This window comes from Malus domestica, chromosome 04 (assembly GCF_042453785.1).
Source record: "Malus domestica chromosome 04, GDT2T_hap1".
NCBI lineage: Eukaryota > Viridiplantae > Streptophyta > Magnoliopsida > Rosales > Rosaceae > Malus > Malus domestica.
The window spans coordinates 19,924,431-19,949,373 of NC_091664.1; the positions used below are offsets into that span (position 1 = coordinate 19,924,431).

A 24,943-nucleotide genomic window follows, 5' to 3' on the forward strand; every position below is an offset into this window, starting at 1 on the left:
AGCTGATGCTGGTAGGCTGCGATGCGAGTGATAGTCTGTTCGTGCCTCTTTTCTGCCAGATCTAAGCTTGTGGCCATCTCTTTTCGGTTGCTTGTCTTTTGGTTGTGTGATATGCCCATAGACATCCTTGGAGTTCGTCTGGCCATTTTCTTGTAGAGGTCGCACTTGGTGCGATGGCAAGTGCATTCACCCATGAGCAGTAGGTCTCGGGTTTGAGACTTGGGAGCAGCCTCTCCATAAATGGGGGTAAGGCTAGCCGACATTCACCTCTCCCAGACCCTGCGTAAAGCAGGAGCCTTGTGCACTGGGTACGACCTTTATTCGTGAAGTAGTCGGTTGCCACGATCATCATGCCTTTGCCCCTAGTAGTCTGGCTGGTGATTAGCTAGGACTCGGAATGAATTGAAGCTTTTTCACTACCAAGTCTTTTGTCATTCGAAGGCCTGCTAGTGAGGCTTCGTACTCTGCTTCGTTGTTAGATGCTTTGAAGCTTAGAGTGATCGCCTGCTTGAGCATTGAAACGTCTGGGGTGGCAAGAACCACGGCTGCTCACGAGCCTTCGTAGTTGGATGCGCCGTCGACATGCAAAAGCCAGAAATCTCCACTGAGGGAGCAGATGTGGCTAAAGTGTGCTCAGCTTCCTTCGGGGCGTTGTTGGACCGAGTTGTTGCGTTCGTAAAAAAATTTGCATCTGCCAGGGTTTACGCCTTTATCGTCGCTGGTTTGGATTCGGCGGAATAGTGCGTCATGATGATGACTGCTTGCGTTTGAAGGTAAAACTTAAGCTTTTGGGTTACAACAATTATCGCCAAAGTTAGCTTTTGAATTTTTAATAGCATCGAGGAGAGCTTTTGAACTGTAGAATACAGGTAGTCGGGCCCCCAGCTCTTCTCGCATGATGGTAGAGCTTATTGCTACTTTAGATACCGTCAAACATGCGAATAAGTCCTCTGTTGCTTCTAGGGAGGTGATGTCGGGTACTTCTTCAAGTCCTTGAATGTGCATTGGCGAGCCTCATCCCAAAGTGCATGCTTCTCTGCCAAAGCAAAAGAGTTTGCCAGAGTTAGATCTTCTTTCATGATCAATTTTCCGAATAGCGGGTGGTCTGCTGGAAGTCCTTTTTGGAATGCTGCTCTAGCTATCGAGTCGTTGCTTCCGACTATTTTTGCCTTTTCTACTTTGAACCTCATCTCATAGTCGTGAAACGACTCTTTTGGGTTCTTCTTGACGTCGAACAAATGGTCAGACTTCTTTTTGATCGAGCGATAGGATGAATATTCTTTGGTGAAAACCAAAGAAAGTTCGTAGAAATTTCGGACGGATTGTGGCGGCAGGGTGTAGAACCAATCTTGCGCCTCGCCTTGTAGAGTGGTGGCAAATATCTTGCACATGAGATCATCGTTGTTTCGATAAACGATCATTGTGTTTCGGTAGCGCTTTAAGTGTCTCTCCGGGTCTTCATCCCCTTTGAAAGATATGAAATGTGGCATGTTGAACTCGCGTGGAGGCTCTGCCTACTCGATCTCGTCGGTGAATGGTGACCTGCTTATGTTGGTCATGTTCCGTTGTAGTGCCTCGTCGGTGACCTCGTTGCGTTGGAAATCATGCAATCGCTTGGTCAAAAGTCTCTCTACTTCTTCCTGAATTTACCTTTGTTGGGGTAGCGGAGCTCTCGGCTGCCCTCAGCCATAACTTGCTGGTCTAGGCTGCTCTTCCATGTGTTTAAATCGTCTATGCCGCAGATGCAGTGCATGTGGTGCGTTTCTAGCAGGCGAGCGAGTTCTTCGTAGGCTGCTGGTTGAACTTGAGCTGGATTGAGTGACTGCTTCTCTCTGTCCGTCGTGCTGCCTACTCTGATGTGAGGTGAATGATGCTCCTTGTAGGCTTAGTCGCGAATGGACACTTTGCCCGGAAGGTTGCTCATGTTGACTATCGGAGTATGACCCCAACCGTGAATGTATGCTCATCCGTGAGCCTAGTCGAGAGTGCATGCTCCTTCGCGCGCTAAAACAGGAATGTACACTGCCCAAACGTTCGGCTCGTGGCTGGTCGAGTGGCTGCTTGCCGGGACACTGCTGGAAAGGTCCGTCTGCCCTTGTCCTACTTCGGGATACCTCGTCCGGGGCACGTTGGATCCCGATGCGTTACAAAAGTTGATTCACCAAAGTTGCGTGTTGTGCAAGGGCGCTCGTCAACTCTATGACTTGTCGAGACAAGTGTTGTTCGCCATTTGGATTGGAAGAGCTTGGAATGAATGCGCCTCCTTGGGCAGTGGAAGGGTGGTAGACTCCGGGAGCGAAATTTGAGTTGGGAAATGTCAAATCCGCGAAAAAATGTGGTGAGAATGCCCCCAGCTCGATGGTAGGTCCGGATGGTTGAGATAGTCTTGGGCTGCTTAGAAAGCCACGAGAGCAGGCTAGGCCACGAGAGCATGCTGGGCCGTGAGAGTGGGCTGCTCGACTGGGCCACGGGAGTGGGCTACTCGTCTGGAACAGGCTGGGTCACGAGAGCAGGCTGCTCGGCAGGAGCATGTTGGGCTGTGAGAGTGGGTTGCTTGACGGGAACAGGCTGGGCCACGGGAGTGGGCTGCTCGACGGAAGCAGGCTGGACCACGGGAGTGGGCTGCTCGTCGGGAGTAGGCTGGGTCACGAGAGCAGGCTACTTGGCAGGAGCAGGCTGGGCCGCAAGAGCAGGTTGCTTGCCGGGAGTAGGCTGGGCCGCGGGACCAGGTTGCTTGGTGGGAGCAGGCTGCTTAGTATGTGATGCATGCGAATGCGAGGCTTGGGCCCGGGCCCGTGCAAACTTGGATGGCACGACTTGGGCCGTGGTGAAGGCACCATGGACCTCGCCACGGGTGGCTACCGAGGTAGCCACCGTGGTGGTTCCCATGGTGGAAACTCGTGGTGGTGGTGCGGCTCCACTTATTGTCGCATTTAGCCTCACGGATCTCCGCAATCCCATTTCTTGAACATTAGAATTTTCACTTATGGAATTTTCTAAATTTCTACCCATTATATTTTGCTTATACGTTTTATCAAAGAACCTTTGCAAGTAAAAAATTCTAACAATAAGAACGTATGAAAAATATTCAAATGAACTAGAAAATAAAGAAAAAAACCTTTTTGTGCGAGAGTCTTCTACGAGTATGGATTTCAACTCTCAATGAAAACACCAATTTGTGGATGCAAATTTTCTCTTCCTCGATTTTGGACAATTTTGCACCTACAAAACAACTAGCACCTTAGGTTAAGGCCAAAAGCCTCACGCGCCCACGATGAATGGGGGGGGGGGCTTTGGCCGAAGAACGTCCGATGCCAAAGTTAGAATTTTAGAGAGAAATATTGTTTAGAGTATTTGGGATTTTTTGTTAGAGAATTGGAATGATCTTTTGGTGAAAATGGGAATCTATTTATAGGGATAGGGGTGGCCGGCCTAGCTAGGGTTTTTGTGTTTGATTTAGGTTTAATTAGCCCATTTATTTGGCTATTAAACATAAAATGAATGTTTTGGTGGTTTTTGGAATTAATTGGCTAGTTAATTAGGGTAATTAAAAAAGCAAAATAGTGGAAAAGGTGGAGAATAAGATGGTTTACTTTTCTTGATGGGATTGGCCGGCCACTTTAGTAGTTTTAGGTTTGGATGGGTGTTTCAATTGATAATTAAGGGATTGATTAGGTAATTAATCCCTTAATTAGTCAATTATTATGATTTTAGGAAATATGAAAGGAATAAGTATATTATTTAGCTAATTGATTAGCTAAATAATGAAATGGGAAATATATGAATAAATTAGGTTTTAAGTTGATACCTAGTTTGGGCACTTTTGACTTGGTTGAGGGATAATTGCCTGCTGCTTGCACGTAGGAATCCCGGTATGCCTCAAGGGTAATTTTGTCTTCTTTTGTCAAAAATCCACGTGTCACCTTGTGATTATTTTTGGCTCTACAGCTGTGTGCTCGTAGGCCAGGAAACGTCCCCATCGAAAATTCCTCCAGATGAACAACCATATCGGTCATCAAATTAACATTTGATAATTTTCTTTTGACAGGAGATGCTCTTAACTATCTATGGCCCCCATTCAATTTTATTTTACAAGTCCTCATGTTTTTGTTTAATCTGTGCTTCGTAAAAGCTATTTTATTTCGTTTTCTTTTTTACCATAGTTTATGCTAAGTTAAATAGTGCTTAGGAAACTGTAAGATCCTGAGTGTTGGGTTGCTGGCTCAGGGGCCATATTTTTGGGTTCTTGGTGTTTCGGATTAGAATCTGACATCCGCAGCCGGGTAAAACCAACAACTCGTTTCTTTTTAGAATGTCATTTGGAAGCTGTAAAGATCAGTAAACTGGTAAAAATAATAAATAAGATGAAAGTTTTAGGCAGTGGAGGTTTTGGAAGAGTGTCGGAGCAGCTCTACAAGGGGCCCCCAACTTTTAATTATATATATTTCAGTTCTATATATTCAAAAAGATTTATATATGCATATAACTAATTAAGTTATATATGCATATAACTATTTCTAAGTTATTTTTTGTTTTGGAGATTACTGGATTTTTTTATATACTTTCTTATATCTTGGTTAAAAAAATTCATTTCTTTGACATATACTTTTCTTAAAATTCTTCTATGTTTATTGTTCAGCAGACTATATTGTATTACAAAGTTGACTTTTATATTATATTTCGTACTCATACATGTACCACAAAGGAAAAAAAAAGGTTTTAAACACCCAAAAAAAAGGTCATGTACCTGAAAGGGCCTTAGTTTAATTTTCGCACACAGTCCTTGAAATCTTAGAGCTGCCCTTGGTTTTAGGATGGATACTAGTTAACTTAGATGGGGTGAATAGGTTCCAACTTAAAAATTCAATTTCAATTTCAATTCTTAAATTTTCACATCCACATCACATACGAAAATATTCTACACAGCAATAATGTGAACACAAGGTGTAGGATTTAATGAGGCAAAATCTATCATTAGAAAAATCTTCGTGCTTCCAAGTCAAGACAAACACTAAGAGAAATGAGTGCACAAAGACTTACAAAACTCAGGAACTAGACACACATACTAGTAGGTAGTTTTATCTCCACTCATTGCTACTTTACATCTCTTCAGCCTTCGAGTTGAAGAGGCAAGACACTAACGTGGCCATCACCTTCATCTCGAAGTTGCAGAATACTAATTAAGGCGATCATGCAGGATGTATGAAATAAATTATCTAATATCGACTGTAGTAGACCAACCGAGAAAAGCCCATGGACCATCTTTTGATTGATTTCAGTGATTAAAAACTAAATCTCTCTCTAAAATCACACGGCTATAAAACTGGTTTTCTTCTGGAAATTTCCTCCCTATGCTCACGGGCTGCTTATCAGAATTTTTTGCTCTCGATACATCTCGTACAACAACAGCAAAATAACAGAATTGGTCTGATCCATTAATCTTTCACCAAATCCAAAAACAATAGTTAAGTCCAAACTTAACCTAATCAGCCAGTTCGTAAACCTAAAACCCCAAACTAATTGTATTTGAACCAACCAAAACCGGCACTATATGAGTGCATTATGCATGACAAATTTACGTGAATGGATGTTTTTGAAATGCTTGTTATTTTTGTGATTGAGAGCATGAGAGACAAACTTGGAATTAAATAATTACAACTGAAAACATGAATTAGTCTAAGACATTATAAACTCATACACTTAGTTAGGAATTATCAAATTTACACCAACATAAGACACCCCATATTTCATTGAACCATGTTACCAAATTACTTTTTGTATTTGAAAAGAAGTAAACAACAGATCTAAATGGGTCTTAATTTGTATTACACAACTCTTACGTCAAAAATAGTTTTGAAGCGCACTCATCACTAGGCTGGAAAGAGGTGCTGCTACTTTAAGGTCAGGAAAAACTAGAAGCCCCCTCTAGAGAGGAAAGACATATACGTGTGTCCAGCCGCCCTTATATGGAAGAATTCTTGTGAGGGCGGTGCTCAATATAGGCTGCCGGACATGAGAATTTCTCACTTGTGGCACCAATTAATTGATCTTGAGTTGACTCATAAAAGAGGTTGCAGATTCACATGGACATGACAGAAAATACATGTTCAAGAGGGCAACTTACCATTCAGTACCAACTTACCATTCCAAAATCATATTAATTTGTTGAAATATTTTTAGATCGATGGGCTCAGGGAATCCTACTCTAACGATACCGATACTATCCTCAATTTTACCACCTGCCCAATCTGTCAGGTGTAAGGTTTTACCACAAAAGACTTCGGTATTAGTTGGAGTGGGGTATTGTATTTAAACTCATTGGTTTTCCTTCCCATCACCGATGTGGGACTTTAACACTCCCCCTCATGTGTAACCCTATTTAGTGGTTCACATGTGAAAATCCATACATCGGCAATTGAAACTCAGAGGTTGGCTCCAATGGAGTCCAAACTTGTTTTCAATCTTTTTCAGGAAGTGACTCTTAGAACTCAGAGGCTGACCCTATGTTAAGAGTCCAAGCTTGTTTCAAAGCCCACACTTCCTATGACAAGCCTATGGCTTGTAAGTGCCCGTAACTAGGAGCTCTGATACCATGTTGAAATATTTTTAGATCGACGGACCCAGGGGGCCCAACTCTAACTACAACAATACTGTCTCCAACTTTACCATCTGCCAAATCCGTCAGGTGTGAGATTTTACCACAAAAAACCTCAGTATTAGTTAGAGTGGGATAATCAGATTTAAACCCATTGGTTTTCTTTCCCACCACTGATGTGGGACTTTAACATAGTTTTCAGTCAAATGATCCAAGTAAAGGTGAAAAAATTAGAACTCAGAGAACTGGATGGAGTGAGTAGAGAAAGAGACAGACAGGGGAAAACTGTTACTTCTATTGGTGTATATTACTTGGCTAGTATCGATATATTTACTTGGTAGCTTATATGAACTTTACTGCTAACAGATATTTATGGCTTGATATGTCCAATCAAATACATGGTCCATGCACCAAATCATATAACAACACAACAACAGTATGCGCTCAGTATTGTTGTACGCTGGGTTAAAAGTGATTTCCAAAGGCTCTCAGTAATTTAAAATCAGATGGCCACAAATTATATGTTGCACGCCACAACAATTAGGCTATGCAATCTTTGTAATGTTACGTAGTGTTACGCATAAAAATATCTCTCACAGAACACTTTGCTTTACATGTTTTGGTTATTCATGTCAAACATTAGAATCCTGGAAAATAATTTGAGTTTTTTAGAGGGAACTCAAAAGCTTTAGTTTGCAACAATGTAGTCATTTACACGCTTTATTTTTCTCCTTTTTCACTTTATTGTTTTTTTCTCCTTGATTCATCCTTATTTATGTTAAAGACTGAGGAACAAAAAGGAGGAATGTAAGAAAATAAAATTGTGAAAATCACTCCTTTCAGCAATGGTGTTGAAGGGCAGATAATTCTGGTGTTTCAATGCACAATTTTAGTGGCGTTGCCTCCGCTTGTGATTAGTAGCAACTAAGAGGAAAGAGAGAAAAAGAAAAAAAAAATCCATAATGCTTACTTGTGATTGGTAGGAGCTATAGCCATATCGTGTCATGGGTGGATGATAGATGGTGATAAACATAATCTCCCACCAAATTTAAATTCAAAACCTTCAGCTTCAAAGCTGTTGCAGCTGGAAGCACAGCATTGTGAGACTCGTTCCAAAGCCGATCCTCATCCTGTGAAGAATCGAGTTTTAATTTTGTGAATCTATTTTATGTAATTATCTAGTAATTATCAGGTTGTTTAAAAGAGTTCTATTGTGGTTAAAACTCTTTCTTTGTAAATTCATCGAGCAAAATCATACCTTTTAACTTCTATCTTGGAATTAGAGTATTTGAAAGAGTATCATATGGAATTTAGAGCATCTTCCCTAAAGAAGCTCCTAACTAGTATTCAGGAACAGGAAGGGTTTCCAATCACGCCCACATACTATATATCCCTCCTCCTAAACCCTATTTCACGCCCGAGCACGCGTAATAACACTAGTACAAAAATCAATTTGCGTGATGGAGCAAATTTCGTCGTGCAAAGTGTGTTTGCGCGACGCTAAACACAAAACATCACGCAAATGGCTTTTGCACAATGGAACTTTGCGCGACGAAGGTGGTGTCGCTCAAAACAGTTTTGCGTAACGCCAGCCTTCGTCGCACAAAGTTTCGTTGCACAAAAGCCAATTGCACGACGCTCTTGTGCGTCGCGCAAGATTTTGGCCCCAAAGGAAGGATCTTTACCACTTTTTTCCTAACTTTGAGCGACGCAGGTGGGCCTTCGTCGCGCAAAACTGCTTTGCGCGACGCAGATGGGCAGTCATTGCCTAAAACAGCTTTGCGCGACGCCAGCATTCGTCACACAAAGCAGTTTTGTGCAATGACTGCCCATCTGCGTCTCGCAAAGCAGTTTTGATGTCGAAGACCCACCCGCGTCGCGCAAAGTGAAACCAGAAATTATTGTCCTTCTGTCATTTATTCTAACACAAGTCAAAAGCCAGAACAAAATAGGGAAAAATATAGACATCCCAACTCTCTCCCTCACCTGCAGACCTCCATAGCCACCCTGATCACCCTCATCACTCCAATTCTAACACTTCACTCAAAACTGAGAAAACCCAATTGCCAGAAGAACCATTAAAACGTACCAAAGGTGAGAGCTTTCTTTCCCCCACAATTTTGCTACTTTTCAAATTTTCATTTATTTTTTTATGACTTCTTTTTCTTTTGATTTAGTGTATTTGTTTAGTTTTTTTTTAGATAAGACTCGAGGAACATGTAGAAATTGAAAGCTTTGAATTTTATTTTCTGTTGTAAAAATGAATCTTTCCTCGTTGATGGCTTTTAGAATGAAATGGAATTGTAAACTATGTAACAGAGATAGGCTTTCTAATTTAAATACCTTGATGATACAAGGAGGTAGAAGTGGGCATGAGCCTACACACGCTGGATTTGTGGGGGATGGAGTGCTAACTGCAGTTATTTGCGGGGACCTTTTTGCCTCACCACAAGTTGATTCAATTCTATTAGTATGGTCTCCTGCAATTTATAACTTTAATTGGAAGGGAACCAAACCCTATTGATTTATGTACAATTGTTACATGAGGAGACTCTGATCTGATATAATTGTATAATTTATAGGGCATCCGAGCTATGACTGGTATAATTTGAAGGAGCATTATGAAAGATCATCGGGTTTTTGAACTCTTTCAGGTTGTCTTCTTATTGTCAAGGTATAATTTCTACTTTGTCTTGAAGTTTCTTTGTTGGGTTATCCTTTGTATGGTCGAGATGCTAAATGATAGCTGTGGCACAAGTTTTGGAGCATTCTGAAAGACCATTGCTGGTAAAAAGGAAAATTCCACCTTAATTCATATTAAATTATGGAATTGCTTTAGCTATAACAGAGACATGAGTGTTGCAACATAGTTACCACTGCTATTGCTGACTTCGACATCAATCTGTGCAAGTCAGGCAGTGAATTCAGTTAAGATTTTTGTGGATTTAAAGGAGTTTTTATGCTATAACTATTAATTAATTAATTAAAATAAAAAAATAAACAGAAACCTTTGCAATTTTAACATAGGGTAAAGCTTGCATACAAATGTGAAAAACAATTAGAGAAATCTGATCAAACCTAAGAAAATAATTAGTCCAAAAAAACACAAATGCCATTAATTTGAAGGAGTTCAAACCCTATGATGATAAGAAAAATATGAGAAAATAAGTAAAGTGACACACAACATTTTATAAGTTAATTATAATAACGATCGACGATCTAACGGTCGGATTGTCGATTGTTATAATATTCGAGTGGCGGACCTTAACAAAATTATACTCAAACATTGGAATTCTGTCAATCAGGTGTCAAATATGGAATCAGGGCATCCAAATTAACCTAGAATGGGTAGGTCAGGTCTCGACCAACTCGCTGCCGCCATGCGGTGGTTTTTGACGACCGAAAACCTACCTTTTCGACTAACTTCAAATTCTACGAAATTTTTTAGGAAGATAGATCTCAACAAGAGGAACAAGTTTTATACCTGTCATGAAGTCGAAAAAGGGACGGAAGATGGTCGATTTCACCAATAAAGCCGGCGGGTGTCTAAAGCTTCCCGACGTCGATTTGTCGCCTATGATGGTCCAACAGGGTCAAGGCTGGTCGAGATTTACTCCTAGGATGATGGGATACAAAACCCAAGTAGTGGTGTCGGCTTTCGCTTTGCTGATTCACTAGAAAAATGAAAAGGGTGGCTGGAGCACCATTGGTTTTCATCAGGTTTTGTGGCCTCGCACCGCCACGTACAGAGGTTAATCAAGGTGGTTCTTACTGGATTTTGTAGAGGGGAGTGAGAGCTTCAAGAAGGTGGTGGTGGCATCAAAAAATTCCACCGGAAAATGAGAGGTCGCGGGGATGGATAGATGGGAAGAGGAGGGGTACACTTTTTTTTTTCTCCTGATTGGCTCTCTCTCTCTCTCTCCCTCTATTTTCTGATTGGTCCTTAGTTCCTTTAATTTGATTAGTCACTTGTCCTTGTAGCTGATTGGTGCCCTTAAACTTGTACCTGATTGGGTCGGCCTTCACCTTTGATTGGTTACCATTCGCACATAGTGGGAGTTTTAATTAATTTAAAAACTATAGTTTAGTAAAATAACTTCAAATGTCTGTAACTATACCGTTATAATCCGAACTCGCAAACGTCTTTCGCCAATACGTTCGTACCGTTGAGTGCTTCGAGGATACGGTAAAAGAATAAGTCCTACGCCTCCCTAACCAATGATCAACAATTGTCAAAATCTTTGCCTCTAGGGTCATTTTCATAAAATCACTATTTTAAAATTTATAAAACTTAAAATTAGGGACGGGTTGTCACATGAATCCTTAATGCTTACAAACAACTAGAACTAAAGTATGCCGAGCATTTCTCCAAATTCACGAATTGGCCCGACCCTTCAGCATATTTTTGGAGTACACCATTAACATTTAACGCCTCTGTTTCCGTAGCTTGACAAAATAGCACCAATTCATCCGCAAGGAATACATGAGAAAGAGGCTTGGCAACATGGCTAACAGTCATGCCCCGAATGCACCCCACTTTTTCTTCATTTTGTAGTAGGGCAGAGAGACCTTCGGCACAAGGATCCCCTTTGCGAACTGCTCTACATGGTGTGATGTTCCCTGAAGCTTCCCCATTTACCACCACACTAAAAAAGACAGTTTGTACACACTCCATCACCCACTGAAAAAAAATCCCATCAAATCCCAATTTATGCAACATATCATTCAAAAACAGCCACTCAACACAATAATAAGCCTTAGCCATATCTAGTTTCAATGTCACGAAATTGATCTCGTCTTCATTCCCTTGCTTCAAAGAGTGAAGCAATTCATGAACCACCGGTATATTATCTGAAATTTGTCTCCCTGCCATAAACGCTGACTGATTCAGACTAATTACCTTAGGGATCTCTTTTGAAATAATCTTATGCACCATATTACATAAGGATATTGGCCGAAATTGGGACATTTTCCTTAGATTGGCCTTTGGAATAAGCACAAATTTGTATGATTTAACTCTTTTAGCATTCGGCCAGTTTGAAAGAAATTTTTAACCATGCCTAGCACCACACCACCCACCGTTTCCCAATGATGATGAAAAAACCCGGCATTAAACCCATCTGGACCTGGTGATTTTGTTGGGTGTATTTGATAGATAGCATGCTCAATCTCCGCATTGATCACTGGAGCAATCAATAGATTATTTTCCAACCCTCCCACCCTACTCAGCACACATGGTATAATTTCCATAAAATTAGATGCCCTGGCCATAGTGAACTAAGATTGAAAGTATTGAACTGCAATACCTTGAATACTCATCCAGTCTGTACAACAATTTTCTTCCTCATTCTCTAACCCTCAGATAGTATTTTGCAGCCTCCGTTTCATAGTTTAAGCATGAAAAAATCTCATATTTTTATCACCTTCCTTCAACCACTACACTCTAGACATCGTAAGCCAATAGGTTTCTTCGTTTTTAATTGCCTTTGTAAGCTCCGCTTCCATCTCCCGAATCCGTAGACCATTAAAAAAGGGTTGCTGATAAGCAATTCGAAGCTCCTCCTTCAAACAACAAATTTCCTTTTGTTCATATGCGCCACATTAATAAACCACGTTTGACCTTTCTCAAATTAGTCACCAACATATGGGGAGGAGACCTACCATGAACACTCCCCTACCCCTGTCACACCACTTCACTACACTGTTCATCCTAGTTCCATCGCGGATCATACATAAATTGTCTCTTCCTCTTGGGTTGTACCACCTCCGTCAAAAGAATTAGCATCACATGGTCAGACCCTTCCAGCACCACATGTTTTACAACGGAATTTGGATAACAATTCACCCATTCATTTGTAGCTAGTGCCTGGTCAATTCTCTCTTGAATAAACAATTACAAGCCGCCACTTATAATGGCGAACCACACCTTCAATCAAAACTTCAATAAAAAAATCTCCATATTTAACCAACACCACATCTTTTGCATCTTTCCAAAATACACACATACTAATTACAATTCCCCTAGGTTCAATATCATGCATACACGCCATTTCGAGCCTACTAACGGTATCTTCTACTTTGATTCTTAGTTTCCATTAGAGCCACTACCTCAGGGGAGTGAAGCTGATTCTGCTCCAGGAGATCGTCAACTGTCAGGTCCCACCCGATACCTTGACAGTTCCAACATAGGATATTCATTGCGATCGCAGAGACCCCTCGTAGGTGGCCTTCGCTTGATCCTTCCCAGACCTTGGATTCTTCTTCACACGAGACAAACCTTCCTCAACAATCACCACATGCTCATCATCATTCTCACGGCTCCTCTTAGCTTTGCCTCTCGTAACCGCCTTAATTATGGGTAACAGGTTAAAAGGGTCAGAGTCCTGAGACAACAACCAATTCCCTACACCCGAACCCACCACATCCATCTCTGCCAATGTAGTCGATTGGCCCTCTTGCTCCATCACCACGAGAATGTTCAAATCTATGACATGGCTAGGCTGAACAACCTCACTCCTCCCTCCCTCAACCATACCCTCTTATGGATGATCCTCCAACACTATCGGCCCCGCCTCAGGTGCTATGACAACCTCGGGTCCAATAAGCCCCGCATCAAATGCCCTCTCACACGTCAACCTTTGCTGCTCCCTTTCCTCCGCCTTCCGAGCTTGAAGTTCTTGTTGAATTACCCCAGCACCGTAAAATTGCCGCCTCCAAGATGAGGAAGAAGCCGACCCATTGCTCCCTTTTGCTCCCATATGCATCTCACCCAACCTTGACCTCACATGCTGACCTCTTCTCGCTAGCCAATTTCCCCGTAAATCAAACTCCGTATCAAGTCCCTTAAACGCATACATAGCCTCCACATCCTCTGTCGATGCCCTCTCTCCAAGAGTTTTCTCCTTACACCACCGAGTAACATGCCCCATTTTTCCACAAATAAGACAATTATTAAGCAACCCCTCATAAAGAAAATCAATCCACATCTTTCCATCATCTGGGAACTCTACAATCGCTCCCCGCATAAGAGGCTCTCGAACATCAAAGGAAATCTTCACCTGTAGAAATCTTCCAATGTAGTCTCGACCATCATCTTTGCCCGCCTTGATAACTGTACCAATCAAACCACCAATTGCAAATGTTACAGCCTCCATTGTAAAAGAGGCACATTATGTAGTTGCACCCACATTGTAGCAAGGACAAGAAGCTTCGCTCACCTAGCATGGTGAGCACCATCTACAACCAATACCAAGTCATCTTGAAATAACCATGGTTTGTCCGCCTCTAGAACCCTGCTCATATCCAGACGTCCAACAAAGCGAGCCATAAACAGAGCCCCACCCAAGGCCCTAATCGAGACTCCCTCATTCCCTCCCCATAGACTAGTAAATTGATCAATAAAACCATTCTCATTGACAGCCTTAGTCGACAACACCTCCGTCACCATACTGTGATGGAAGCCCAGCAAGGCACCCTCAGTATCCTTCTTCTCAATTTTGATTCCACCCCTCTCCTTCTCTAACAATGATAAATTGGACCCAAACTTTCTTGCCAACAACTCCATATTCTGTCTCGCTCCCCTCTCCATTGCTCCCTAGTATCAGTGGATCCCTCCAGCAATATCCCACCATGAATCCTACAACAACACACCAATCTCGAACTGCCTACGTGATACGTGACTCCAGCACCGCCACACAACCGTAAGTCCCCACACGATACCACTACTATCAGTCGAAACATCATAGAAAACTATGAGCATCACCACTCTTTCCCACGCTAAACCCCTATGAAACCCTAGCACACCCTGCACCGTCGTGCAACCGTAACCCTTTTCACAAGAAAACCCTAAACCCTTACACTACCATCATATTAATGACAGTTGCAATTTTTACATGGTATGAGTACCTTTTTATATGTTATACGTTAAAATGCAAATAAAGAAAAACCTGAAACAAATGTGTACAAAAAGTGATGAGACAAATATGTACCACAGTAATTATCTATAAATTTAGTATTTTGCAAAACTCGATTTTTTAGTAACTAATCTCATCTTAGTTCCCAAATCCGAGTTTCACTAATCCAAAGTTGTTAGAATCTAGATTTCTACAACAATATCTTACACAATTATCTCTTCTCAAAATTTGAAATATTTTTATTCCTAAACCATTCAGCACTACTTCCTACTATCTTTGAGTCTGTAATATTTCTTGAGAAGAGGTTTTCTTAAAAAAAAAAAAAAAATACTTGTTTTCCTTCTTCTCGTCTTCCTCAATTTTCCTCCGCCTTGCATTCTCTCCACGTTTCTTTGCCACACTCCTTCTTTGTCTCCACCAAAAATTGTAGAATAAACCGCCATGGCAAAAACCCCGACAAAAACAGCTGCGAAAGAAACACTGAAATCCTCAGAGAAAACCCCCACAAAACCCCCTAAAGTTGATGAAGAACACGATGATTTCCTAAAACTTTCACTCTCAACGGGCCACAATCCACCAACGCCTACAAACCCCCACTAGCCTCCTCCACTTACAAACTTCCACCAGCCTCCTCTCTTGGTAACAACACCATCACAACCCTTGTCTCTCTTTGCACAAGCCGTCCCACAAGCGCCACCGCCGCCACTTATCCAATATCATCTCTCACATCTCCCACACAACCCTCCTCCCGCCTCCCACCACGAAACCTCCGGCCCATCCCGCCCTACCCGTGCCAGAAGATCCCCTGTCCAAACCCTCAAGCAAGGCAAGACAGAAGACATTCCAGCTCCATTCCCTTGGGCCACAACGAAACGTGCCATGGTCCACAACCTCGATTATCTCCTCTCCAATGGCATGAACACGATCAACGGCCTCATGCAGTGCAAGAAATGCAACCAAAGCTACGAAATCCAGTACGATTTGCGCCAAAAATTCATGGAAATTGCGGGCTACGTATCGAAACACAAATGCGACATGCATGACAGGGCACTAGCTGATTGGATGAATCCCACCTTACCCAATTGCAAGTTTTGTGATCAGAACAACTGTATGAAGCCAGTGATTTCGAAGAAGCGTTCGATCAATTGGTTGTTTTTGTTGCTGGGGCAAATGCTTGGGTGCTGCAAGCTTTCTGAGTTGAAGTATTTTTGTAAGCACACAAAGAATCACAGGACCGGCGCTAAAGATCGAGTCTTGTATCTCACTTATTTGGGACTTTGCAAACAGCTTGATCCCTATGGACCCTTTGAGATTTAAGATTTGTGGGCAGCAATTAATTAGCTTTTTAATTGAGTTTATGGTTTTTATTTAATTTTTAAGATTATGCAACTCTGTTATTGGTGGGATTTTGGTTGCTTGATTTGTAAGCTTTTGTTTGATATCTTCAAGTATTGGTTTTTAGCTTTTACTAGGATTTGTACCCGCGCGTTGCTGCGGGATTGAAAACTATATGAAAGATTATGTGATTTCAATCTTTATAAACATTTATTGTCTAACATGATACTTATGGTATGGTTAAAGGTTTTATATGTTTCAACAGTAATTAAGTCTGTTCCTAATGCATCCACTTGAGAAAAATTAGCATTTAATGTCTCCAAAGGGAACCTTTCAAGAAAGTGGTTGAGACAAAGTTATTACAAAAACTTAATGTGAATGAATGCAGATTGGAAGCCAAAAGTAAAATCAAAACGATTACAGAATGAAAATAAAATGTTGGAGTTAACATTAAACAATTTAAAGATTAAACCGGTTAGATATACATTGGGTAATCAAATATATGCAATGAAAGATTAGAAACTGAGGATTATGGGTTGTATAAAAGTCAAATAGAAATGGATGGAAAATGAAAAAAATAGGAAGAAAAAGGTAGGCAGTAAGAAAACTAACATAATATAGATATTGCAAAATGGTTAATATATTAAAAACTAAATGTTTAAATAGATTATATACCTTGAACAAAAGAGGAAATTGGAATGCTGGCAGTTGCTAAAAGCGAAGAAGAATGAGGTGAGACAGTGACATGTAGCATCTGATTGTGGAGACAAAATGTGCAGTCAAAAAAGAAAATTTAAACATAAAGTTTATCTATAAATCGAACACTGAAATAAGAAGAAGAATAAATAAATAAATGGGCCACACGGAGATAAAAAGGCTTACCAGAAGTTCGGTTGTATGCCAATCGAAAAAGATTGTAGGTCTCAACTCAAAGAATAGTTGGCAGCATGACCAGAAGATGTAAAAATAACATCATAAAATATAAACACCATTGAAAACACAGGTTCCAATAGGCTTACAAACGAAATCTTTATTTTGTACAATGTAGATAAAAAAAGGTTACCAGTTGGTTGTTTACATGCACAAAAAATATTCCTAGCATATGTTGGATCTTAGTACCTGGAACTACTTTTCAACCATAACCAGCATTGGGATACAAAAAATGGGGAAATGCTGGTTTATGTACAGGCAAAAAATGTTATGAAGTTCATATCAGAAACATATTTACATAACAGGGATATAACATAGATATTGTTTCATACATGTTAACAAAAAACCATCATCATTTTTTAGCGGTGGAGGCCAACTTCTGTTGGTGTATTGTTCCCTTTCAAGAAACCAACCTAGGGAGAAAAAAAATGATATTAAGAGTTAGATGGCAGTTAAATCCGTGTTGTAAAAATTTTTTAGCAAAAAAATAAAAAACGAAGGTTAAAATATAACGACCTAGGTATTTTTTGGAGTGGTACCATCCGCTTTTCCAGCAGTTGGGGATGCCTTCTTCTTGAGCAATTTGATGGGGACTTCATCGAACTCTCTTGGATCCGTGTCTGAAATTTGGTCTACTCCACTGTTTTAAATGAGGAATTAATGTTAAACAACATAACTACAGACAAATTTGAAATTTATACTTACAAAGGTAGCTATGGGACAAACCTTTGTTCACCGCTGGTGAAAAGAGCTCGCCTAATTGATTCCCTTTTTCGTTTAAATGATTGTTCGGTGGGTTCAACCATTGAAGTCAAAGATGAAACAGTGGTGGAAGAGATTGTGATTTCTCTTGATAAAGGTTGTGGAGTTGCTGGCTGCATAGCTGTATCCTCAGTTACGTTATGAATGAGGACATCATTTGAATTAAAAGCATTCCTCCTGTTGCTAAATCGCAAGTGAAAATTTTTTTTCTGTCCAATAAGCCTGAGAAATTCATCTGGCAACTGTTGTTGTTCCACCAGTCTTTGATTTAATACCAAGTCTTTGCAAGGCATCCCAAAAAACTTTTCACCAAATTTACCGATTATCAAAGCATTCAATTCATTTGTTTCATCTTCAAGAATGAGATTGACCTTGTACCTACATTTAGAAACTCAAGCTAATGAGATTTTTGAGAATCGTAGGTTTTCACAAATGTGGAGTAATGTTACATAATCATATGGTTATCATGTGTGACCAAATATGGGAAGACCAAAAAAAAAAAAAAAAAAAAAGGAAACAAAGAAAGAAATATTTTTGTCAGAACAGGAAAACAATAATAAGATTTAGGTTTGTACAACTCAAGTTGAAAAAAAAAACAAATTTTTTTCTTTTTTTAAAGAACACCATGTTTGGCAACCACGTATATCTATTATAAAAATGCTTTCATGATCTGGAATTAAATAAAAAAAATTAAGTGTGATCGCATAAATTATTACACCAAAATTGTAAATTTTGCAGTGTGAATAACCCTATCTGTATTTATTTGTTTCAATTGGTTAATGAGAACAAACAACACGGTATGAAGAAAGAGTAAATTTTTTGTTAGTGTTGCTCCAAATACCATGGCATTGGAATTTGGTTTGGATGTTTTTGACAAATAAACTGCCCAGTGGTTGGATCCTTTTGCATCTGTTTGACACAGTTTGGGCAAGCACTGTACCACCAGTTGAACCGTGTGTCAAAACGCTTGATAGATGCTCTACACACAAATGTATCGTCCTGTGATATGTTTTGTCACATAGTCGTAAGAGTGAGAAGAAAATAATTTAGTTTCATTAAAAAGGTTAAAATCCAATGGTAAGATTTTAAGAAAAGACAAAAATAAAAGTATGTTTTATACCTTATGCAAATCTGGATCCAAAAAAGCCAATTCATCAATTGTAACCTTTTTAGCACTTTGCAAAATCTGAGCTTCGTTTCCTTGGATTGCAGAGGGGGGAAGTATTTCCAGAGCTTCTTTACAATCAGAAAACCTGTAGGATTCAAAACATTTTATTAGTTTAACAATCATAAACAAAAAAATAAAGACAGCAAATGTTTCGTACTTAGACAAAAAAAATAGTGTTATTTAGTTTTAAAAACGGAAAATATACTCACACTGACTTATACGTATTCAGTTCGGGGATGTCTGGGTCAATAAAAAACAGAGACGAAGCAGTACTGCTCAAATAAATTTTTTCTGTGTGTTGCAACCACACCACAGAAAAAAAGATTAATGAACAATATTAATGACATTACGGTTAAAAAACAAAAGACAATACAAAAGAGACGAAACAATTGGCTCATAACAGAATATGAATTACTTTATAACTATTAATGAAAAACTAAACATGTTTAAATCAATCTAGCACACAGAACTGAATAAAAACAGAAATAAAGTAAGAAAACGACTAATAACAGTGACCAACCAGTGATAGATTGAGACATTTGTAAATTAACTGGCCAAGAAGGAAGGAAACATATAATGGGAAATTGGATGAAAGAAAGATAACAAAAGTTTAGGATGACAAAAGATCAAAATAATGTGAACGAAACAACATGTGCACATGCCAAAATAAACAGAGTAAAAATAAGTTTTTAACAAAACGGAATACCGATGTAGATCTTGACTTTCAAACTTGTGAAAACAACAATGATTGGCAAAGAAAATTCCTCTGCTGACAAAGAAGAAAAAGCTTCAGCAACGTCTGCCCACAACGTTACTGTTAGTTCCTCTTTTCTGCAGATAAAGAAACGACAAATAAATTTTTGACCTTTTTATACCAACAAAGCAAGAAATATTGAAAACACTCTGTAAGAATAGGGATAAGAAGTGAAAAATAACCTAATATTTTGGATAACCACATCACACTTGTACACAACCCTTTGATTAATCTGTTTAGGTTCCAGCTGCTGCAGACTGCTTATACGACCAATGACATCTTATCATTTAAAAAAGAAACACAGGCACATTATTAAACTCCATTTTAGGAAGTAAACACACACTTTAAGCCACGCATATGCAAATAGACATTAACAGTACCTGTGAGGATGTCAACTTTGTTTAAGCGAGGGTACAGCTTGTTATAGTCTTGCAGGAAAAATCGATGGCGAGGGATGGGTGGAAACACACTTGTTAATTTTCGGAAAGCTGTCTTCGAGGTGAACAAAACCTGAGTTTCATGCGGCACCACCCTGTAATGTCCCCTAATTTTAATAGTTCGAAATTCTGTGATTTCATAGCATGCACCAGCTTCAATTTTTGAAGCCATGACATCATAATCAACATCGAATGTAGAGGCCTCAACTGCATGTTGCTTCACATCGTATTAAAAAAGAGGAAAAAAAAGTCAAAAAATCAATTAAGAAATAAATGAAAACACAAATTATACACTTGACAACACATACAATATGAGATGAATCAAATTGTTACCATGAGTAAATACAACGAATGAACGCAATTAAATTATTTCAAACAAAATCTAAAAAAAAATTCCATCAACACATAAAAGTTTACAACAGAAAACACCACATGGCAAATATAAGGAAAGAAAGGCAAAAATTGAGGAAAACATAGGGGATGCACACATTTTGCTGATCATAACATATCTAACTCTAACCTTCTAACATGTAAAAAACCATGCCAGCATAAACATTATCCAGTGAGTTAATAGTTGTTGATTCGAGTTTTGGGTAAAATAATTAAACAGTTATTTCTCACCATTTCGTCAACCAATATACAGTGCAGGTTTGTGTACTTTTGAACAGTTCCTGGAATCGTCGATTTCCAAATCCTGCATATTCGAATTCTGATTTTGTCCTCCTTTGTGTATCCTCTTAATTGATTAACAGGAGTTGGGCGCACGCTTTCCATTTAGCCTATCAAAAGGGATTCAACGACAAATCATAAACTCACACAAAACTACAAAAAGAAAAAAATGACAAAACCTATAAACGATCCACAATTTATTCACCCATGGTCTGAAAGGAAGACATGGAGACTTTAACACTAAGAAACGAACAACTCGGCCACCATTACTAATAGCAATAGCTACAACAATGAAATCACAAAGCTAACGACCACAAAAAAGAAATGGCAACAACAAAATTGCAGACACTAAGACTGCACATAAACCAAACTCTGTCTTATTCAATCCGTCACAAAAAACCCATAACAGCAGAAAAAGTAAAAATTTGAAAAAACTCACACCGTTTTATATCTTTCAGGAAGCTAAATTTTCAGAACAACTTGAGGCGACGGCGGCCAGCGACAAAACACAGATTCCTCAACAACGAAAGCAGAAAACGGAGAGTGAAAGAAAAAAAGGTTTGCGAGGTACAGAGAAGACCAAAGGGAAAGCAGAAAATGGAAAGTGAAAGAAAAAAAGGTTTGAGAGAGACAGAGAAGACCAAACAGGAAATAAAAGACGAAAAGAAAAGATAAACAGAGAAGCCAAAAGAACCAATCGACGATCATCAACACGTGGATGGGACAATCTCGTCCTTCCACTGTATCGGAAAACAATATAAAAGCAGAAATGGGTATGGGAAACGAAACAAAAAGCAGGGTGGGTATAGGGTGAGAAGCAAATCTCACGATGACCAACACGTGGTATGAGAGAGGCCCGTTAAATTCATTGTGCATCACATTTTTTAATATTTTTTTCTGTCTTCTCACCTGCTATACCTGGGTTGAAAAAATAAAGAAAGTATAAATTTTTATTGTTAGTTGTGCCACAAACTGGCCCTGTTTTAATCACAATTTTTTAATATTTTTTTTGTTTTCCCAACAGATATATATAGGTTTAAAAAATTAAGAAGATATAAATTTTTATTGTTAGTTGTGCCAAAAAAATTAAAAAAAGGAGGAAGGCTACTGTTTATGAACAGTTGTCACATCATGACCTATCACTTCTTTTCTGTCCTGGCCAATATATCTCACTTTTTTTTTATGCCACTTCTGACCGAAACCAACCAAAACATGCATCCAACATCTTTTCTACAAAACACAACACGCAAAATTAGGAAACAAACAGAAAATTCCAGAAGACACAGCCCAAATCGAGGTTGACTGGGTGATGGACGCGTGGAGTGAATGGGTAAAACAGTCATTCGACTGTACAGATGTGGAAACAGCAAGAGAAACAGAGCAAAAACAGAGGGGCATTTCCGCATTTTTACTATTTCTGAACAGTGCCGTATTCAACTGAGTTTTAGAATATATAATTTGTGTTCACAACGTGCTCGATTTTATGTTTCAACTAGCCTTTCATTCATAAGCCAAAAAGGAGAAGCATGAATAGGAAAAAATTGCAATACTTCTATTTTGTCAATTAATTGGGTTTCTCATGACAAAATTGCAATGAGATATGTAGACATCTAACGAAAAGTGTTATACGTGGAAGCCCAAACACTGAAAGATGAAGGCTGTGAAAGTTGCAAAGCAGAGTAAGTATTATTACTCTACATATGTGCACACAGTGGTCTTTATTTCTCAGCACAATATTACCACTTGGTGTGTCCATATATGTATATACAACAATAAATTTGCAATAGGGTGGAGAAATAAAATATTTTTAAACTTGACATCTACATGATTCGAACTTAACATCTTTTACTTACAAGTGAAAACTAGACCGTAATAATAGATGACATGTTATAACGATTTATACACACCAATTACAAATGAGTTTCTCTACGTGAGAGCAAGAGAGCTACGCCTGAACCTAGAGATGAAAGAAAAATAGGGAGAGTATATACACTATACTTTGTACTCCTATTGTTTTTTTTTTTTTTGAACAAATGATATTATCTATATTAGGGGGGGTCTTAGCCTCACAATGAGCTAGCAATAATGTGGTTCAAATTCGTCTTTGGCGAAAATCGAATCTAAGACCTCTCAGTTACAAGTGAAGAGGAATATCACTATACCGCAATACTAAATGGATGTACTCCTATTGTTTTAAATGATGAAATGAACTATTTATGCTGCAAGGACGGCCGTAGGTACTCTCGTTTAACCTAGTAAATATTGTATTCTATTTATTTTGGTCTCTGTCATATTTAGTCTATGTTACAAACTTGGAACATATATTTATTTCACATAGTATAATATACTATTTTATAACTTTATCAGATGGCCAGAATACTCCTTTTGTATTCAAATAGGAATACATAACACTATCTTATTTGCTCTACATGAATAGAAACCAGATACAAATGACTTGGCAGAAAAGCTAACAAGAATCGACCAACATTTATACGTTTCAAGTAGTTCCAATGTGTAAAGAATGATTTTCCTTCATTACTGAGTGATTTATGTTACAAATTATACAATTATAATCAACTATATATGGATACAAAATCAATACAAACTATAGGCGTGAACCAAAACAAAAAGGTGGAACGGATTGGATTCTAAATAATCTGCAGCTCTCGGAAACATCTATGAAAAAAATCGGATTCTAAATAATTTCTTAAGAAAACATCATCTAGTCCTTATATAAATATCATATAGCAGGGATTGGTCTTTCATTCATAACCGAAGAGGAAGAGAAGCATGAATAGTAGGGCAATGACATATCAAAAGTTTTCACCGGCAGCCTTTGTGGTTTTGCTCTGTCTGGGGTTTGCCTCATGTTCCACATTTACCTATGTTTGTACCACACTTGACCAATCCCGAAACTACTGAGCACCAGTCAACATTATACCGTCAAGGACCCAGAAGAGTTTCCCTCCAACCAGGAGGCCAATCACAGCGCGACACATGTCGACATCAGAAGCCAATCATAGCGCGACACGTGTCGACATTAGAAGCCAATCACAACACGACATTTGTCAATGTCATAATGAAACTAGAAACTCTCTTCTATAAATAGAGATTCTCTCACAATATTTCCTAATGTCATTTGTACTAAATCATTCACTAGTACTCACTAAAGGAGAGCTTGAACCTATGTACTTGTGTAAACCATTCATAATTAATGAGAACTCCTCTACTCCGTGGATGTAGCCAATCTGGATGAACCACATACATCTTGTGTTTGCTTCCCTGTCTCTACCCATTTGCATACTTATCCACACTAGCGACCGGAGCAATCTAGCGAAGGTCACAAACTTGACACTTTCTGTTGTACCAAAGTCCTTGCTGATTTTGTGCATCAAGATTTGGCGCCGTCTGTGGGAACGACACTTATTCCCACTCTCTTCAGCTTTGCCAAGCTGGTTTCCACCATTCGTACACTCTCTTTTGACCAGGCATCCCTTTCCAACATGAAGAGCGAAGGAAGCCACATCACACAGAATGACACCCCTCTTGCACCTAATGCGAAGCAATGAAGGAAAGAGGGTTGCTCTTCAAGCTAAATTCGATGAGCTAGAAGCTCAGAACAACAAGATAGCAATGAAGAATGAGGTCCTCCAGGAACAGTATGAGAAGCTCTTTGAGACATTCCACAAAACTAGGCGTACTCAAACACGCGAGCTCGTTGCCCCTGTGGACATCAACCATCATCTGGGTGCCCCCCAACACGGAGGGTCACCTCCCTTTGACATAGGTATCCCTGATGAGGAGCGAGCTAATCATCAAAACATTGATCAACATGAGACTTCTCTTAACCCAGATGCTTCGACCCGAAGTAGAAGAAATGGAGGAAGACCCCTCCTTACAGAAGGGTTGGAAGGATCGAAAGTTGTTTATCGTGACTGCCGAGACTTCCTAAAGCAACTTCCAGAGAATCCCCTCCACATATGCTCTAAGATTAATGACCCAAGGGTTTCTGAAAGACTCGGTCCCCTCCCACGACCGAGGCCAGCTGCCAATCTAGGGAAGGAACATGAAGGTACCGGGGACTCTGAGGTATTTTGACAGACTCACTCTAAAAGTCAGTAGAGCAAGTCCAAGAAAAAACCACACGCCTATACTCAAACTTTCCTACTTCCAAAAGACGATGGAAACTTACGAAAAAAATTTTCAGTGGTACATAACTCCACTCATGACCCCCTTGTCCTACAACTCTTTGAGGAAGTAAACAAGTTGAAGGCTGAACGTCAGGCTGAGATACCTGACTGAAACTAACCCAGGCCTGGCCCTCTCACAAGAAGGATCCTCGACACCCCCTTCAAGCGAAGACAAAACAAAAGCTTGGTT

General features: G+C 39.5%; 2 protein-coding genes across 3 annotated transcripts; one reads left to right on the forward strand and one right to left on the reverse strand.

Annotated features, from left to right (window-relative positions):
- Positions 1–14,949: 14,949 nt before the first annotated feature.
- On the forward strand, positions 14,950–15,963 carry LOC139195045 (uncharacterized). The gene is made up of 2 exons (XM_070820225.1): positions 14,950–15,027; positions 15,109–15,963. Exons 1-2 carry the CDS (start codon positions 14,950–14,952, stop codon positions 15,823–15,825), a joined length of 795 nt encoding a protein of 264 aa, XP_070676326.1. The 3' UTR covers positions 15,826–15,963.
- Positions 15,964–16,853: 890 nt separating this feature from the next.
- LOC139195301 (replication protein A 70 kDa DNA-binding subunit B-like) lies at positions 16,854–21,320 on the reverse strand. 2 transcript variants are annotated; one of them, XM_070820605.1, is made up of 11 exons: positions 21,005–21,319; positions 20,516–20,673; positions 19,838–20,111; positions 19,640–19,736; positions 19,410–19,534; positions 18,913–18,994; positions 18,656–18,788; positions 18,377–18,534; positions 17,500–17,913; positions 17,290–17,413; positions 16,854–17,186 (listed from the first exon to the last, which is right to left on the reverse strand). In XM_070820605.1, the coding sequence occupies exons 2-10, from the start codon at positions 20,666–20,668 to the stop codon at positions 17,290–17,292; spliced, it is 1,560 nt and encodes a 519-aa protein (XP_070676706.1). In that variant the 5' UTR covers positions 20,669–20,673; positions 21,005–21,319; the 3' UTR covers positions 16,854–17,186. The 2 variants fall into 2 exon arrangements, with proteins under 2 accessions (XP_070676706.1, XP_070676707.1); XM_070820606.1 differs by lacking the exons at positions 19,410–19,534; positions 19,640–19,736 and having other exon boundaries at positions 21,003–21,320.
- Positions 21,321–24,943: the final 3,623 nt, after the last annotated feature.

Excerpts from the sequence above, each read along its gene's own strand:
- LOC139195045 (XM_070820225.1), top strand. The coding sequence starts at position 14,950 with ATGGCAAAAACCCCGACAAAAACAGCTGCGAAAGAAACACTGAAATCC. Across the intron at positions 15,028-15,108 it reads CCCCCACAAAACCCCCTAAA|CCTCCTCCACTTACAAACTT; the intron begins GTTGATGAAGAA and ends AACCCCCACTAG.
- LOC139195301 (XM_070820605.1), bottom strand. The coding sequence starts at position 20,668 with ATGGAAAGCGTGCGCCCAACTCCTGTTAATCAATTAAGAGGATACACA. Across the intron at positions 18,995-19,409 it reads GAAAGTCAAGATCTACATCG|AAAAAATTTATTTGAGCAGT; the intron begins GTATTCCGTTTT and ends TGCAACACACAG. Across the intron at positions 17,914-18,376 it reads AACCAAATTCCAATGCCATG|GTACAAGGTCAATCTCATTC; the intron begins GTATTTGGAGCA and ends TTCTAAATGTAG.